Source organism: Mus caroli, unplaced genomic scaffold (assembly GCF_978045245.1).
Source record: "Mus caroli unplaced genomic scaffold, Mus_caroli_1 scaffold_8, whole genome shotgun sequence".
In the NCBI taxonomy this organism is placed as follows: Eukaryota; Metazoa; Chordata; class Mammalia; order Rodentia; family Muridae; genus Mus; species Mus caroli.
Window position 1 is genome coordinate 111,344,373 of NW_028227263.1, and position 18,059 is coordinate 111,362,431.

Genomic DNA, 18,059 nt, shown 5'->3' on the forward strand with positions numbered 1-18,059 from the left:
TGCAGGGGAGGGACTCGGTGAACAAGGGGTGTGGCCTCTTGCAAGTCAGAGCCCACTGAGTGAGTGTGCCTCAGCCAGCGCTGACCTGGAAGGCAAGTCTGGATCTAAGGAGACAGAAGGACCAGATACAGCTGCAGTTTAGGCAGAGTGCTTGCCAGGCGCTCACACAAAGCCCTGGATTTGATCTCCAGCAATGGGTAAAACTGGGTGTGCCTCGAATCCCAGAACTGGGAGACAGAGGCAAAAATGAGTTTGGGGCCACCTGGGATACAGTGAGACTCTGACTCAAGAAAACATAAATTAAACAGTGATACAAAAGAATTGGGGGTATAAAAAAACCTGAGCGATGGCTCAGTGGTTAAGAGCAAGTGCTTACAGAAGACCCAAGTTCAGCCCCCAGCACCCATGCAGGCAGCTCACAACCACCAGTGACTCCAGCTCCAGTAACCGACAGACACCCTCTTCCGACTTCTAAGGGCACCAGCACTCACACGCACATTCCCACATACAGACACACACTTACATAATTAAAAACGAAACAAAACTTGAAAAGGAGAACCAAATTTCTAATCTATATTATGTTTGATTTTTGTAGGGGTAGTATGCTAAAAATGCAAATTAAACATAAAATATCTGCATCACAGAACCAATTGGATGTCTTTTGCAAATTAATCTACTCTAATCTTCTTCTCCAATTCTTTGTTTGTTTTGTTTTTGAGGCACAGCCTTATGTAGCCCAGGTTGGCTTCAAATTCCATATGTAGGTAAAGGGGATATTGAACTTGGGCTCCTTCTGCCTCCACCCGCCACCTCCCCATCTCCCTACTCCCTGTGTTGGGATTGCAGGTGCGCACCATCAAATCCAGCTCCATACAGAGCTGAGGATCAAACTCAGAGCCTCACGAGTGCTAGGCAAGCTCTACCCAGGGAGCCACATGCCCAGCCCCCACGTCTGCATTCTTCAATGGCAATCCTTCCATCAACTGGCAACTTAAGCAACAATGCCCACAGCTGTCAACACTGTTCTACACTATCAAAGCGGTCTCCTGGAAGCACTCAGCTCGGGCTGGGACACAGCTCAGTGGCACGGGGCTTGCCTAGCACACAAAAGGCTTTGGGTCTAATCCCTAGCAATAGAAACTAAAGAGGTAAAAGCTCGGCTTATCACCTTCCATGCAATGTGGCTCGGGCCCTCAAGCATCCCCTGTGCCTTCCATGTAACAGTTAAGGCACTGAGCCACTTCCCCGGTGCCTTCAACCAACTCTCCAGGCAGAGGGGCTGTGAAAACTGATCGTGAGGATTACTTTAGGATATCAATTCTACGGACGATCTGTATCTAAATCTCTGACGTCCGTTTTAGAAATGACCCGAGGGGCTGATGAGGTGACTCAGTGGGTAAAGATGCTCGCTGCCTGACGCCTGAAGCCTGACTTTGATCTTAGGAAACCTGCATAAAGCTAGAAGAGAACTAAGTCTACCAGGTTGTCATCTGACACCCACGCATACTGCATGCAACCAAGGCATACATGTATCACGCAGAGAGACAAGAAACACAATAAAGTTTTAAAAGTAAATCTTGGAACTGGAGAGGTGGCTTAGCAGCTAAGAGCACATGCTGCTCTTGCAAAGGACCTGAGTTCAATTCCTAGTACCCACAGGGCAGCTAACAACCCTTGTTCAATTCCTAGTACCCACATGGCGGCTAACAACCCTTGTTCAATTCCTAGTACCCACATGGCGGCTAACAACCATTCTTTGCCTAAGTTTCAGAGGATCAGACACCCACATGATGGAAAAGCATATATACAGACAAGATACTCATATATATAAAAGTAAAAAATTTCAAAAAAAAAATGGCTGGGAGGTGATGGTGTACACCTTTAATCCCAGTACTCAGGAGGCAAAGGCAGGAGGAGCTCTGAATTCAAGGCCAGCCTGGTCAGAGAGAGAGTTACAGGACAGCCAGGAACTACACAGAGACTGTCTCAAAAGCCAAAAAATAAAGTAAAAAATAAATAATTAAAAAATACATTTGAAGCCGGGCGTGGTGGCACACGCCTTTAATCCCAGCACTTGGTAGGCAAAATCAGGTGGATTTCTGAGTTCGAGGCCAGCGTGGTTTACAAAGTGAGCTCCAGGACAGCCAGGGCTACACAGAGAAACCCTGTCTCAAAAACCAAAAAAAAAAAACCAAAAACTGATAGGGTAGAGAGGTGGCTCAGTTCTCAGGAGCACAGGCTGCTTCTCCTGAGGACCCAGCTTTGGTTCCTAGAACCCATATGGCTCACACCCATGTGTAAGTCCAGAGTTCCAGGGGTCTGCTGTCTTCCACCTATATAGGCATGCATATAGTACATGTACACACTCTCAGGTAAACACTCATTCACATAAAATAAAAATAAAGAACATCAGCCGGGCGGTGGTGGCAAACGCCTTTAATCCCAGCACTCGGGAGGCAGAGGCAGGCGGATTTCTGAGTTCGAGGCCAGCCTGGTCTACAGAGTGAATTCCAGGACAGCCAGGGCTACACAGAGAAACCCTGTCTCTCTTTTTAAATTGTGTACAGCTTTTATATTTCCAGGTTTTTGTTTTATGTTTTTAAAAAAACCCAACAACTTTAAAAAAAAAAAGTATTCTTATCACTGAACTACAGAGCCTGCACACTTCTCTGAGTTTTCTAATTGCCTGGTGCGTTTTGTGCAGCAAACCACAGGTTATTTAAGGAGGTACAAGGTGCTGCCTGCCAGCAAAGCCAGCGCTGCTTTGCTCCTTGCATGGGCCAGTCATGCCACACACAGACACACACACACACACACACACACACACACACACACACACACACACAGACACACACACACACAGACACACACACACACATACACAGACACACACACACACACACAGACACACACACACAGACACACACAGACACACAGACACACACACACACACACACAGACATGTCCTTTGAGAGCTCTGTTTCCCATGGGAAGGCACCATGCACACCGGCACGCCCTTACCTTTACTCTCTCCTCCAGCTTGCCCAGGCGAATGTTGCCTTTCAGGATTTTGTTGAGAACCCCATGCTTCTCACTCTCTAAACACTGAGCCTGAGGAGAGGGTGCAAGCACAAACATTACCTTAGCTAACACACAGAGCCCTGGGAATTGCTCGGACTGTGACGCTTGTCACAGCACTTGCTTAGCACTTGTGAAGCCCTGGGTTCAATCCCTAGACACACACACACACACACCCACACTTCACTCTAATTCTGCCTGTCCCACTTTTGGCCCCCTCACTCCCCTGAGGGGCTGTAGGCAGAGCTTGGATGAGGGCTACAGACCAACAAGGAGAGAAGGCCACACTGGGCATCTCTCCTGGATAGAAAAGGAGGTCTGGGGCCCCTCAGGCCTGGCTGTTTGGAGCTTCAGAGCCGTGCTCTCTCCCAGCAGACATATCACTCCTGTGGTGGTGTGAATGAGAAACAATCGCCCACAGGTTCCGGTATTTAAACTTGGTCCCTAGTTGGGGAAGTGATGGAAGCTGTAGGAGGCGGAGCCTTGCTGTAGGAAGTACGTCACTGGGTGTGAGCTCTGAGAGTTTATACCCCACCCCACTCCAGTTCACTCTCTGCTTCCTGTATGTGGGTGAGATGTGATCCCTTAGCTCTGGCTGCCATGCTGCCATTATAGACTCTTCCTCTGAAACCATAAACATGCCAAACTCTTCAGTCCGTAAGTAGCTTTGGTCATGGCTCCTTCCATGGTACTCAATGAATAAGTGATAAAATCAAGCTTGATAAAAGCAAGCTTGTATCTTGGCTAATTTGACTACAACAAAACAAAAGGGAATAATATAAACACACAATGTTCTTCTCAGACCAACATGGCAGACGGTATATCCAAGAGGGACGTCATCCAAAACCAAGCAGTCTGCATTGATACCCAGATGGGAAACAAGCTCCCACACACCATTAAGGGCTTCAGCTGCTATGGTATGGGATGCCTTCCTCCTAAGGCAACCTAGGGGTAGCTGTTGGATTTTCTAGAAAGGAAAGATCTGACAGAGAAAGTTAAACAACTTTCCCCAGACACAGGAAGAAGCATCCAACTGGCAGTTGCCACGTCCATTCCTCAGTCCACCATGTGCTCCCTCAGAAAGGTGTAAACGGAAGTAGATGAAGGCCAATGGGGAGCTGCAGAGTAACTCATGACCCTGGGCATCAGCAGTCACTCCCCAGAGCTGAGTGGAGGCCTTCCCTAAAGACTTCGAGGGCCACAAGACACAGGAGACCAGGAGCGATGTGACAAGCAGGGAAGCCAATTTCACCCTGTGTGGATCATACAATGCCCTGAGTGCCCCGCCAGCTTCCATACCCCCCTCCTCCCTGGCTTGGCCATAGGTCTTGGGATATCAGAGGTCCTGCTGATGAGCAGAGCCAGGCACAGGACTGCACCTCTGCCCACAGCTAGTGCTGACTCAGTGATCTGCTCTCGGCTAAATTCACAACTTTTAAATATTTATACACAGAGTATGTGGCTTCCACTGTGTTTGCTTGCCTGGTCTGCAGAGCTGAGGTGTGGATCTGAAGGGGCCGTTTGAAGTCAGAATCTCTACTGCAGCACAAAAGACTGGGGATGGGATCCCAGGGACAGGGGTCCCCACGTGTCCTGCCCTGGAGACAGGGATTTAGATTTACTGTGACTCTGTGTGGAGGGCTGCTGGAAGGAACTTCAGATGAGCAGTTTTGCTCTGCACCTTCCAACAGGCTTTTACCGTCTCAGCAGCCCAGTGGGCATGGGGAGGAAGGGGCACTTGGTGTGGTGACAGGAAACACCAGCACGGTGGCCAGGACAACAACTTTTCAGGAGAAGCCAGAATCAGCTCTGAGTGGCTTCAAGGTTCTATCACACAGGGTCAGAGTCAGGAGGGACTTAGAAATTGCCTGTGATGGGGCTCATGAGATGGCTCAGTGGGTACCCAGTGGACCAGAGAAACTGTCACCTGACTGCCACTCATGTGCAGTGACACACATGGACACTCATTCACCCTTGCACAACCATAATCATAATCAACTACATTTTTAAATTGCCAGTGATGTTCAGTGAGACTTGCTGGAGCCCTGCCAGCGACTGTCACATTGTGAAAAATGCTTTGTGACACTGAGTACAGACAATATCACGACACGTCCAATTAGCATTTATTTTATGAAAAGTAAGTAGCGACACTCCCTCAGCTCCCCTCTACTACTTCTATAAGCCAGGGCTAAGGCCTCTGCCACTGCCCTGGGGAGGAACTTCCCAGGGCTTCCGACAGCCCCTCCTCCCCTCATCTCCGCCTTTCACAACGATGCCCCCCGAGTCTCTGTCAGGACACTCATTAACTTCTGCCTTCTAATTTGACATGCCGGCAACTGAGATGTAGAAAACCCATGCATGCTTATACGCAGGGGAGTGGTATGTGTCTAAAACACACGGAAGAGAAAATTCAAATAAGTAAGAAGGCTTGTAAGAAACATCACCTGGAAGTCCGCCCCTTGGAGGCACTCACTGTCAGGGCTTGGGGGAATCTACCAGACCTTTCTGAACGCACATGGCTTGACACAGAGAGCAGCTGTCTTCTCCGACCACACAATCTGCTGCGGACATCTTTTTGAATCAGTGTGGAAGTGTCTAGAACCGTGCCAGGTTCTTGCTGGCTGTGCGCTTCTCCAGCATCTAGGACACCGATAATCGACTTAATTCCCTTCCCTGCTACCACACCTGGGTGATCTCTACCTAACGCCGGGAGGCTTGCTCCAGCCCTCCCTCAGTGCTGGGAACCAAACCCAGGGAGGGCCCTGTACACACGGGGCATGCACTGACGACCTTGCTGCACCCCTCAGCACGGCCTGTGATTGTCGGGATTTGTGTGCTGGTGGGAACTGCTCAGGCAGTGACTGAAGGGAATTACAGATGTCTCACCCGGCTGCTGCGTGACAGACATGGGCACCGCCACATAGTTCACTTTCTAAAATAACATTTGCTATAATTTAGAGTTTCTGGTTGATTTTCTTTAAAGCACGTTTTGCTTGTGCTATAATGCCAGTATTTGGGAGGCTACAGGAGGAGGATCACAGTTTGAGGCCAGCTGTGTCTATGCAGCAACACCTGGCCTCAAAATAAATAAATAATTCTTGCCCATGGTTAAAAGGTAAAATTTTGGAGAATTTTGACGTGTGGTTAATATACTAAGACATTAAGCTTTTATATATATAGATAGATTTGCTAAAAAGATAGTCTTAAAGTCACGTTTGTATATGAAGCTTAAGTTTACATAACTTTGAGGAAACTCACCAAATACTTAAGACTGTCTCGTTCCTTGGTGACATTCTCTGCCAAGCCCACCAGGTTTGCCAGGTACTGGTGAGCAGACATCTCCTTCCCCATGGCTTTTTCTACTTGCTTTCTGAGGACATCAATTCTCTTTTGGTATCGCCTGCAGAGGGCCCCCAGTGGTGGAAAAAAAAAAAAACAACCCTGTGAGCATAGGCTTGGGCAGAGTGAATATATGTATACAAAGCCAGAATATATATATATATACACACACACACACATATATACACATACATATACATATATACACACACACATATATACATATATATATATATATATATACATATATATACACACACACATACATATATATGCCCACAAATGTATATACACACATATATACATATACATACACACACACATACATATATATGCCCACACATGTGTATACACACATATATACAAATACATATATACACACACACACGCACACATATATATATTTACAAATACATGGCATTATCAAAAAAATAAGATACTCCAAAAAGAATAATAAATAAATAAATAAATAAATAAATAAATAAATAAATGTGGGGCTGGGCGTGATGGCGCACACCTTTAATCCCAGCACTTGGGAGGTGGCGGCAGACTGATTTCTGAGTTCGAGGCCAGCCTGGTCTACAAAGTGAGTTCCAGGTCAGCCAGGGCTACACAGGAAAACCATGTCTCGAAAAAACCAAAAAATAAAAAAATAATAGATTAATAAATAAATAAGGAGACTGGGATGCAGTAACCGGAAACCAGGCTTTGGGGCGAGGTTAGGAGACATCTAGAGCCCAGGGTTGCCATGCGGCTATCAATATCTGACCCCCAGACTTGAGAACGACAGTATAAACTTTGGTTATACTGATAGTCTGTTCTCTGTCCCTTTGGTTATTATTTTCCACTTTATTGCCCCATCAGAGAAAAACGAGATAAAGACGATAAAATGCAGATAAAAATCATCATACACACACACACACAGAGGTACCTGTTGGCCTTGCGCATGCGCTCCAGCTCGGCCTCTAGCGCTCTGTTCCTGGTGGCCCAGCTGCTCTTCTCCAGAAGCAGGCTCTTCTTCTGCACCTGTAGGGCCGTCAGCTTTGCCATCAGCTCCTCCATCTCAGCACTGTCTTTCTCTTCTTCCTTTTGCAACTGGCTAAAGGACGAGAAATGGCAGACACATAGGTACAGTGGCACACGCATGTGCACAGTGCACCTTAGGTACGAGGGACCCTGCATACAGTGTTGTGGGTACAGTGCACCCTGTGTACAGTGTTGTGGGTACAGTGCACCCTGCATACAGTGTTGTGGGTACAGTGCACCCTGTGTACAGTGTTGTGGGCACAGTGCACCCTGTGTACAGTGTTGTGGGCACAGTACACCCTGTGTACAGTGTTGTGGGTACAGTGCACCCTGTGTACAGTGTTGTGGGCACAGTGCACCCTGTGTACAGTGCACCATGGGTGCAGTGTACTCATGTAAAATCAAGTGGGACTAAAAGGAAGCAGATGACTAGTGGCCAGATTCCAGGCCCCGGTGGACACCCAAAAAACAAAGAGCAGCAACAACAAAACAAAAATAAAACCAAAGTTCTGCAACCACTGTCCACTCTGCCCGGATCATGCCAAGGGCTCAAGCAAGCTTGGAGAGGTGAGGCACCCTCACCTTTTTAGTTCATTGACAATTGACGTATGGACGTCCACTGCAATCTTGCTATCCAGCTGTGCCTTCAGCTCTCTGCATTTGGCCTGCAAGCTCTCCAGCTGCTCCGTGCTTTCCTCGAGCTGCTTTTCCTGGCCCTGAGTCTTTGCCTCCAGGAGCACAAGTTGTTTAGTCAGCTTAGAAACTGGAAAGGAACAAGAAAAAGAGTTGGCACAGAAGACTGATGAAAATATAAGTATTAGGTGTGATGGTGCACTTAGGGTCGGAGGCAGGAGGATCATGAGCTCTAGATAGGCTTGGCCACACAGTGAGATCCTATCTCAAAAACCTGTCTTTTTTTAAAAAAAGAAGGGTTTAAGCCAGGCGTGGTGGCGCATGCCTTTAATCCCAGCACTTGGGAGGCGGAGGCAGAGGCAGGCAGATTTCTGAGTTCCAGGACAGCCAGGGCTATACAGAGAAACCCTGTCTCAAAAAACCAAAAAAAAAAAAAAAAAGAAAGAAAGGAAAGAAAGAAAGAAAGAAAGAAAGAAAGAAAGAAAGAAAGAAAAGAAAAGAAAAAAAAAGGGTTTAAAAAAAGGAGGGCTGGAGAGATGGCTCAATGGTTAAGAACACTGACTGCTCTTTGAGAGGTCCTTAGTTCAATTTCTAGCAACCACATGGTGGTTCACAACCATCTGTAATGAGATCTCATGCCCTCTTCTGGTATGTCTGCAGACAGTGACAGTGTACTTACATACATACATACATAAATCTTAAAAAACAAAATTTATAATCTGTGTTTTTAAAAATTGGGGAATGAAAGGAGAAGCCAGGCTGTGGTGGGTTATATCTCTGAGTTTGAGGCCAGCCTGGTCTACAAAGTGAGTTTAAGGACAGCCAGGGCTACACAGAAAAATTCTATCTTGAAAAAACACAAGACAAAACAAAACCCAAATCAACAACAAAAAAGGAGGTAGGACTGTAGCTCAATGATATTTGCCTGGCTTGCACAAGGCCCTAGATTAACTTAAAAACAAAAACAACGCCGGGCGGTGGTGGCGCACGCCTTTAATCCCAGCACTTGGGAGGCAGAGGCAGGCGGATTTCTGAGTTCGAGGCCAGCCTGGTCTACAAAGTGAGTTCCAGGACAGCCAGGGCTATACAGAGAAACCCTGTCTCGAAAAACCAAAAAAAAAAAAAAAAACAAAAACAACAACAACAACAAAAAAAAACCAGCTTACAAAAAAGATCTGTCAATGCTCAGGTAGCTCGGCTGATAAAGGCTTGTACTGAATGCACGGAGTCCTGGGTTCAATCCCCAGCACTGCATACAAAGACAAACAGAATAAGGGGGCTTGTTGGGACACACCTGCCATCCAGGATTTGGGAGGCGGAGGCGGAGGCAGAGGCAGAGGCAGAGGCAGGAGGATGAGAGGCTCAAGCTCATTCGTAGCTGAACAGTGACTTCTGAGGCCACACAGACTTTGTTTAAAACAAACAAACAAAACAAAACAAAACAACCAGTAAAAGAAAAAACTGTTAAAAAAATCCTCTGGAGAATTTTAATACCAAAGGCCTTATACCCAGAAATTATTTCCCCTGTGTCAAGCATTCAGTTAATATGACATTAACATTCATACACATGACACCAACTCCCACACCTGCAGACTTCACAGCTCACTCAGTCAATTGTGGACTGGAAATAATTGGGGAGAATATTTGCATCTGCGGATGATGATATAGCTCAGTAGGTAAAGCGCTTGCCTCCCCAGAACCCACGAAAGAAAGCCGGGTGTGGTGGTGCACAAGTGTAATCCCAGCACTGAGGCAGGGGGTTCTTTGAGGGCTCACCAGACAGATGGCCTAGCCTACTTGGCAAGATCCAAGCCAGTGAAAGACACTGTCTCAAGAAAGGCTTGTAATAATGACACCCAAGGGCTATCCCCTGGATTACACACACACACACACACACACACACACACACACTCACACAGAGAGAGAGAGAGAAAGAGAGAGAGAGAAACACATACAGACTCTTATCATGCTAACTTAGACAACATGTCCTGATTATTTACATAGTATTCATAGCATGCTGGGCTTTATAACTAATCTAGAGCTGATTTTTGGCTTGTGGGAGGATCTGTGTAGGTTTTTTTGTGTATACCACAGCATTTTATAGAAGAACTTATAAGTTCATGTATTTAGGTATCCACTGTGTGTATGTTCCTGCCTGTTTATCAACCTGTAGCCCATCCCCTCTGGGTACCTTAAGACTTTTGGTTTTTTGGGGGTTTTTTGTTTTTTTTGAGATAGAGTTTCTCTGTATAGCCCTGGCTGTCCTGGAACTCACTTTGTTGACCAGGCTGGCTCAAACTCAGAAATCCGCCTGCCTCTGCCTCCTGAGTGCTGAAATCAAAGGCGTGCGCCACCACGCCCGGCACCTTAAGACTTTAATATGGCTCACTGCAATATTTAATGAGACATGAATCTAACCTTCAAGGAACTCACTTCCCAAAGACTTCAGTGTCAAATCATGCACAGATGTGCAAGCATGTCTCATGATTTGTCTGTAACCGAGACAATTTCAGTATGAGCATGCACTAATGAGATATTCCCCGGGCACTCCATGACACTGCCGCTGGGTATCACAATGGGGGTAAAGCTTTAAATCCTCCACTCTCTGACAGCTCAGAGTAGAACAGAGTTAGCGGCTAGGCCAGGAAACTGAAAAAAACGTGGTGAGTGGGCTCAGTTATAGGTCAGAGGGCCTGGGCCTCCAGGGTTCCTGTAGCAAGTTCGTGGAGGGACTTCCTTTGGGACTCTGTGAACACAGCCTGGTTGTAAGGCACCTGGAACCCAGGCTCAAGAGTTTCAGCTGCAACAGAGCTGGTGGTGACCTCTTCAGTGTATGCATAGCAGAAGAAATAGGGAGGCTCACAGGGATGGGGCAAGACAGCCTGTTTAAGACTCCTGTCCTGTGACTCTTGTCTTCAAGGAGTAAAGAGGGGGAGTGTGCCACTATTTGGGGAGCTCATATCTGGTTTTAATCAAAGCAAGAGAAAAAAAAATCTCTTAATTTGGCTCACTTTGAAGACAATTGCCATTGCTATGGTGGCTATAGGAAGAGACACACTGGGAGAAGGAGCCTCATGGGAAGTCCTGGAGAAGCACAGAGATTTCACCTCTGATGTCCTTAGCCCTGGGAATGCTGGCACACACCTGTTATCCTTGCATTGGGGGGGGTGCGGGCGGGCGGGAGGGCTGTGATTTCAAAGGCACTCGGGGCTTGATGGCACATTCTGAGCCAGCCTGGACTACAGAGCAGACCCTGTCTCAGAACCTTCGGGCTAGGGATGTCTGGTGATCTGAATACAAATGGCCTCCATAGGCTCATATATTTGAATGCTTAGTTACCAGGGAGTCACACTATCTGAAAGGATTAGAAGATTAGGAAATATCGACTGCGGTTGGGCTTTGAAGTTTCAAAAGTCTATGCCAGGCCCAGACTATCTATCTATCTATCTATCTATCTATCTATCTATCTATCTATCTATCTATCTGTCTGTGAATCAGGTCATAAAGCTCTCAGCTCCTGCTCTAGCACCACGTGCATGCCACCATGCTTCCCGCCATGATGATGACCCTAACCTCTGAAACTGTAAGCCAGCCTTCAGTTACACATGTTCTTCTTTAAGAGTGGCCTTGGGAAGCCGGGCGTGGTGGCGCACGCCTTTAATCCCAGCACTCGGGAGGCAGAGGCAGGCGGATTTCTGAGTTCGAGGCCAGCCTGGTCTACAAAGTGAGTTCCAGGACAGCCGGGCTATACAGAGAAACCCTGTCTCGAAAAACCAAAAAAAAAAAAAGAGAGTGGCCTTGGTCTCAGTGTCACTTCACAGCAATAGAATAGTGACTAAGACTGGCTGCAACTCAATACAAAAGTGCTTGTTTACATACAGGGAGTGGGAGACACTGGGGAATGGGAAACAGAAAAGTTCTACTTTCTTCTGCAGTTAATAAATATCTGGGGAAAGGAGATGTTGGGTTGTTTCAAATGCTTCTTCATTCTGTAACCTCTTTAACTCTCAGGAGCTGTCCTACCCTAAAGCCAGTTTGGCTGACCTATGAGGGATCTGAGAACACATGGGCTGACTGCAGACCAACTGCGAGAATGCAGTGGCTGCGCCAACCTACAACTCTGGAATATGCCGCCCTGCCCGGTTTCTAGGACATCGGCGGTCACTCACCATCCTGGAGGTGCGCCTGGTGGGTGTCCCTGGCTTTTGCTTGCTGAATCTCCAACTGCTCTATCAGCAGCTTGTTCTCATCTAGAACCAGCTCTGCTTGAGTCTGAAGCTGCCTCCTGCAATTGATTCAAAAGATTAAACACTGTCCTTGGGTTTGAGAGATCACAGAAATATCCCACAGTGTGGCATGTACTACTGACACAGTAAATATTGCCACGGGCAGTGAATGGGGGACAGGGCAGCAACGATGCCCGAGTGACAGACACATCAAATACTGCACGTAGTGGCAATAACAGCCATATAAAGGCAGAGGGGGGCTTCCTTGTGCATGATACTCAGGTGAGATGGCCTCAAAATGGCCAGTTTGTTTCCTACACTGAAGCATCGAATCCCTGCACCCAAATAATTCCTCTGTACTCCACAAGACATTTTTGGATGCTGGGAGGTCCCGTTTTTTACTTTGAAACTATTCATTCATAATCGGTATCTGCTGCTTATGGTAGCCACACGTACAAGTCCCGGCATTCCTGAGGCTGAGGCAGGGAGACTGCTTGAGTCCAGGACTTGAGGGCAAGCCTAGACAACATTGTGAGACTCCAATCTCCTAAGAAGTAAAAATAAAGGGCTGGAGAGATGGCTCCATGGTCAAGAGCACTGACTGCTCTTCTAGAGGTCTTCGATTCCTAGCACCTACATAGCAGCTCACTGCCATCTGTAACTCTAGTTCCAGAGCATCTCATGCTCTCTTCTGGTCTCCAAGGACACCAGGTACTCACATGGTATGCAGACAAAATAAGCACACACATTTAAAAAGCTTTTTAAAATAAATAAATAAACAATTTTTAAAATCAACAACAAGCAACCCCCAGGTATGGTGCAGTTAGCCTAGAGCCTCGGCACTCGAGAAACTGAGGGCAGGAGGAGATCTGCTGCAGGCCAGTCTGGACTACCAGTGAGGCCATTAAAATAATAATAATAATAATAATAATAATAATAATAATAATAATGTCTTGTTGTTATCTCTGAAGTATAGAAATGGTGTGGATCCAGATGTGAGGTGGGGTGGTAAATAAAGTAATAAATATTAAGAATAAGCCAGGGCTGGAGAGATGGCTCAGTGGTTCACAGCACCAACTGCTCTTCCAGAGGTCCTGAGTTCAATTCCCAACAACCACATGGTGGCTCACAACCATCTGTAATGGGATCTGGTGCCCTCTTCTGGTGAGTCTGAAGACAGCTACAGTGTACTTACATACATGAAATAAATAAACCTTTTAAAAAAAAAAAAAACAGTGCATTTCTGTTTGGTAATGTTATAAAGCCGGTTCCTGCTATGTTGTAAGTTAGCAAGGCCACTTGCCATTCCTCTACGGTGACGGGGCTTCTCTTAGTTAACTCTTGGTGCAAGGCTTCGTTTTCCTTCACGACTTCCTGAACTTGAAGCCTAAAGGTTTTCATTTCCTCCTGAAACAAAAGTGTGGATGTCGTCACACACCCCCCACAGTCTCATGGATGTCGTCACCCACACAGTCTCATGGATGTTGTCACACACCCACACACAGTTTCATGAATGTCGTCACCCACACAGTCTCATGGATGTCGTCACACACCCACACAGTCTCATGGATGTCGTCACCCACACAGTCTCATGGATGTCGTCACACACCCACACAGTCTCATGGATGTCGTCACCCACACAGTCTCATGGATGTTGTCACACACCCACACAGTCTCATGGATGTCGTCACCCACACAGTCTCATGGATGTCGTCACACACCCACACAGTCTCATGGATGTCGTCACCCACACCCACACAGTCTCATGGATGTCGGTCGTCACACACCCCTACACAGTTTCATGGATGTTGTCACCCACACAGTCTCATGGATGTCGTCACACACCCACACACAGTTTCATGAATGTCGTCACCCACACAGTCTCATGGATGTCGTCACACACCCACACAGTCTCATGGATGTCGTCACACACCCACACACAGTTTCATGAATGTCGTCACCCACAGAGTCTCATGGATGTCGTCACACACCCACACACAGTCTCATGGATGTCGTCACCCACACAGTCTCATGAATGTCGTCACACACCCACACACAGTCTCATGGATGTCGTCACACACCCACACACAGTCTCATGGATGTTGTCACCCACACCCACACAGTCTCATGGATGTCGTCACACACCCACACACAGTCTCATGGATGTCGTCACACACCCACACACAGTCTCATGGATGTTGTCACCCACACCCACACAGTCTCATGGATGTCGTCACACACCCACACACAGTCTCATGGATGTCGTCACACACACAGTCTCATGGATGTCGTCACACACCCACACAGTCTCATGGATGTCGTCACACACACCCCCCACAGTCTCATGGATGTTGTCACCCACACCCACACAGTCTCATGGATGTCGTCACCCACACAGTCTCATGGATATCGTCACACACACCCCACACAGTCTCATGGATGTCGTCACCTACACCCACACAGTCTCATGGATGTTGTCACCCACACCCACACAGTCTCATGGATGTTGTCACCCACACCCACACAGTCTCAGCTGTGACGAGCTGCTCAGAGGGCGGAGGGCAGAAAGCCCCTCCCCTCGTGTCCTCAGGAGCACCGTCTCCCGAGAGAACATCCAAGTCACCCCAGTGTCACCGTGCACTGGGACAAAGAACTTTGAGTTTTAAGTAGTCGACTACTAATGACGCCACTTTGCTATAAGTGCCAAATACTTCAAAAATTTAAAGGAAGGAAGGATAAAAATAAATCAAAACTAGAAGATTTTCTGTGTTTAGACTTGAGAGGGCAAACTGAAAGGGTTTTGTGGTTGCTTGGTTTTTTGTTTTTGTTTTTTTCAAAACAGGGTTTCTCTGTGTAATCCTGGCTGTCCTGTACCTTGCTCCATAAGGAAATTGGAGTTTTATGGTAAAAGGTATTTTAGGTCCTTTGGTTCTGGACAGAAGCTTCGGAGAGTGGGTAAGGCTGTTAGTGCAGGGGGTTCCTAACCCTGTCTGTGCGCGGCAGACACTCTCCAGCTCAGCGGCATCAGCGTGGTCAGCCAGACACCCTGATGTATGCAGCTTGGCAGACATCAGGGCTCCTAACCTAGGCCTCGCTATGGAGTCCCAGGTGGCCCTTGGTGTCTTGTGCAGACCTTGTGTGTTCACACTTCTTCAGAAATGCACAGAAATAGTCCCCTGTTCACTGATCTGCAGTGCTGGGATGAACCTAGGGCCGTGTGCACGCTAGGCAGGAGCTACATCCCTGTTACAGCGGCGTGCCTGCACCTTTCCCTCCTCTTGCCTCACTCTAGGACACACTCATTTGCTGCCGGCAGCCCACATGGCTATTTGCTTGCTTGTTTGTTTGTTTATAACTGTTTTGGCGACCTGAAGCCATTGGGACAGCTGTTTAGTTTTTTATTGAACGTCATTGGAACACAGTCCCTGGCATGCCATCTAGGGCTGCTGTCCTGCTACAACAGCAGTCTGAGCATCTGTGGACAGAAACTACCTGGCCCACAAAGCCTGCAATGTTTATTAACAGGTTCTTATAGAAAAAAATGTGGGATGACCCTGATTTTAAAAGAGCACCCAGATGGAAATTTTACTACTGATTTTTGATCCGTGAATTTGAGATAATTTATGCTCTTAAAAATCCAAAGTCCAGGAGGCTGGAGAGATGGCTCAGAGGTTAAGAGTATCAACTGCTCTTCCAGAGGTCCTGAGTTCAAATCCCAGCAACCACATGGTAGCTCAAAACCATCTGTAATGAGATCTAGTGCCCTTTTCTGATGTGTAGACATCCATGCAGGCAGAACACTGTATACATAATAAATAAATATTTTTTTAAAAAACCCAATGTCTAAGAATAGAGCTTAAGGTTCACAAGATGAAACAGGTATGGAGATGAGCTTGTTCACTTTTTAAAGGACCTGTCCCACTCAGGACCTCTCAAAGACCAATGCTCTCTCCCCGAATCCTTCCAATACAGGGACCTACTTGGCCCTACACAAAAGACCCCAGAAGTGTATGTGAGGCATAGAAGGTGTAGATGATGCCAGGGCCTGGTCCATTTACAGTTGGGATGGTTGGCATTCTCAGGAACTAGAAGAACAAACAGAAGTGCACAAATCCTTGTTCCTAATACTGCCAACAACCCGATCATGATACACCTCTGGGGTCAGGGCTTCCTGGGATCCAGGGGTGTTAAGTTTCCCTAAAATGCCCTGAATATAATCTCTGCTTGCCCCGCATTTGTTCTGCTGGTGATGTGCACAGCTGCAGAGTCAGGGATGATGCTCTACCCTTTGCTGCTCCTTTGCATTTCAAGATCTCCACTCAAATGGAGCTACCTCCATGGGGCTACATCGCCCAAACTACCACTTCGCAAAGCCACATCTCTGCAGACCCACTGCATCTCTGCAGGCCCCTCCTCCTAGCACCGCCCCCCTATCATGCTTTGCCAAAAACACTCCTTCCTTCCTCCCACCTTCCTTCTCTCCTCTTTCCCTCCCTGCCTCCCAACATGACCCTCCTTCCCTCAACAGCTTTAGGCACATTCACCTCTGGGCTGTCTCTGTCCTCTGAGTGGTCTTACTTGATACAGTTTGTCTCTGAGACACCTGCCCACCTACCTCCAGGGCGGTACTGAGTTTGTCCTTCTCTTTCATTCTGTCTTCATAAGCCAGCAACAGTGGTGAGAGATACTTTATATCCACCTAGGTGGAATAATGGAGTAAAAGATGATTAACATAGCTCTTTTCTTTATCTTCTTCATCTTTATTTATTTGCTTTTTGAGGCAGGGCTTCTCTGTGTAGAATCAAAGATGTGCACCACCACCCAGCTCATCTGTTTTTTAAGGGGCAAGACAACACACTTATGGTTCTTTGTAGACTGACAGAGCCAGAGAATATGGGCCTGAGACTAAATAACTTTTACTTAGCCAGGCAGTGGTGGTGCATACCTTTGATCCCAGCACTCAGGCGGCAGAGGCAGGCGGATCAAAACCAGCCTGGTCTACACAGTGAGTTCTAGAGTAGCCAGCACTGCATAAAGAAACTCTGTCTCAAAACAAAAACAAAATAAATAAATAGAATAGAATAGATAAGTTTCATGCCAGGCAGTGATGGCACACGCCTTTATTCCTAGCACTTGGGAAGCAGATGCAGGAGGATTTCTGAGTTCAAGGCCAGCCTGGTCTACAGAGTGAGTTCTAGGACAGCTAAGGCTACACAGAGAAACCCTGTCTCAAAAAAAAAAAGAATAAGTTTCACTTACCAACCAGGGTGGTGTGGGGCCCTTGGATGGGAGGCCTTGGATATGGGAACTCTGAGAATAAAGCACACATCGAAGACATGGTTGGTCAGCATCACTTAAAAAGAAAGATTAATATCATACAAGTGAAAGAAATCAATCACAAGAGGCCACTTATAATATAACCACATTTCTATGAAACGTTCAAAATACACAAATCCCTAGAATCAGAATGTACATCAGGACAGCTGTGGTGGTGCACGCCTTTAAGTCCAGAAGGTGGGAGGCAGAGGCAGGCGCCTCTGTTATCTTACTTAGTAAGAGGCTAAGGGCCCGGACCCTGTAAATACTTGAGTAACAATCTGACGAATTTCTATAACAGTTGTAACTGAAGAACAGGCTGAGAATGGAGACGCTGATGGGAACCATTAAATCTTCTTTTTATGTTTCTTCACTGGCCCATTGGTTTCCAGGGTCTTCACTGCCTTCATTATGGGATGGGATGGGATGGGATGGGATGGG

General features: G+C 47.0%; 1 protein-coding gene across 2 annotated transcripts in view; it reads right to left on the minus strand.

Moving 5' to 3' along the window:
- The window catches only part of Cep89 (centrosomal protein 89), a 44,318-nt gene that overhangs the window by 3,167 nt on the left and 23,092 nt on the right, over nt 1-18,059 (minus strand). The window contains exons 10-18 of one of the 2 annotated variants that reach the window (XR_015047978.1): nt 17,562-17,612; nt 16,918-17,001; nt 13,606-13,709; nt 12,246-12,361; nt 8,026-8,206; nt 7,349-7,516; nt 6,337-6,478; nt 5,523-5,718; nt 3,022-3,111 (exon numbers count right to left, since the gene is read on the minus strand). Coding sequence is in view for 1 of the 2 variants with exons in the window: in XM_021167138.3 (XP_021022797.1) it covers nt 3,022-3,111; nt 6,337-6,478; nt 7,349-7,516; nt 8,026-8,206; nt 12,246-12,361; nt 13,606-13,709; nt 16,918-17,001; nt 17,562-17,612 (936 nt within the window). In the remaining variant the exon portion in view is untranslated. The remainder of the gene's footprint in view (nt 1-3,021; nt 3,112-5,522; nt 5,719-6,336; nt 6,479-7,348; nt 7,517-8,025; nt 8,207-12,245; nt 12,362-13,605; nt 13,710-16,917; nt 17,002-17,561; nt 17,613-18,059) is intronic. The other variant, XM_021167138.3, reaches the window with a different exon arrangement.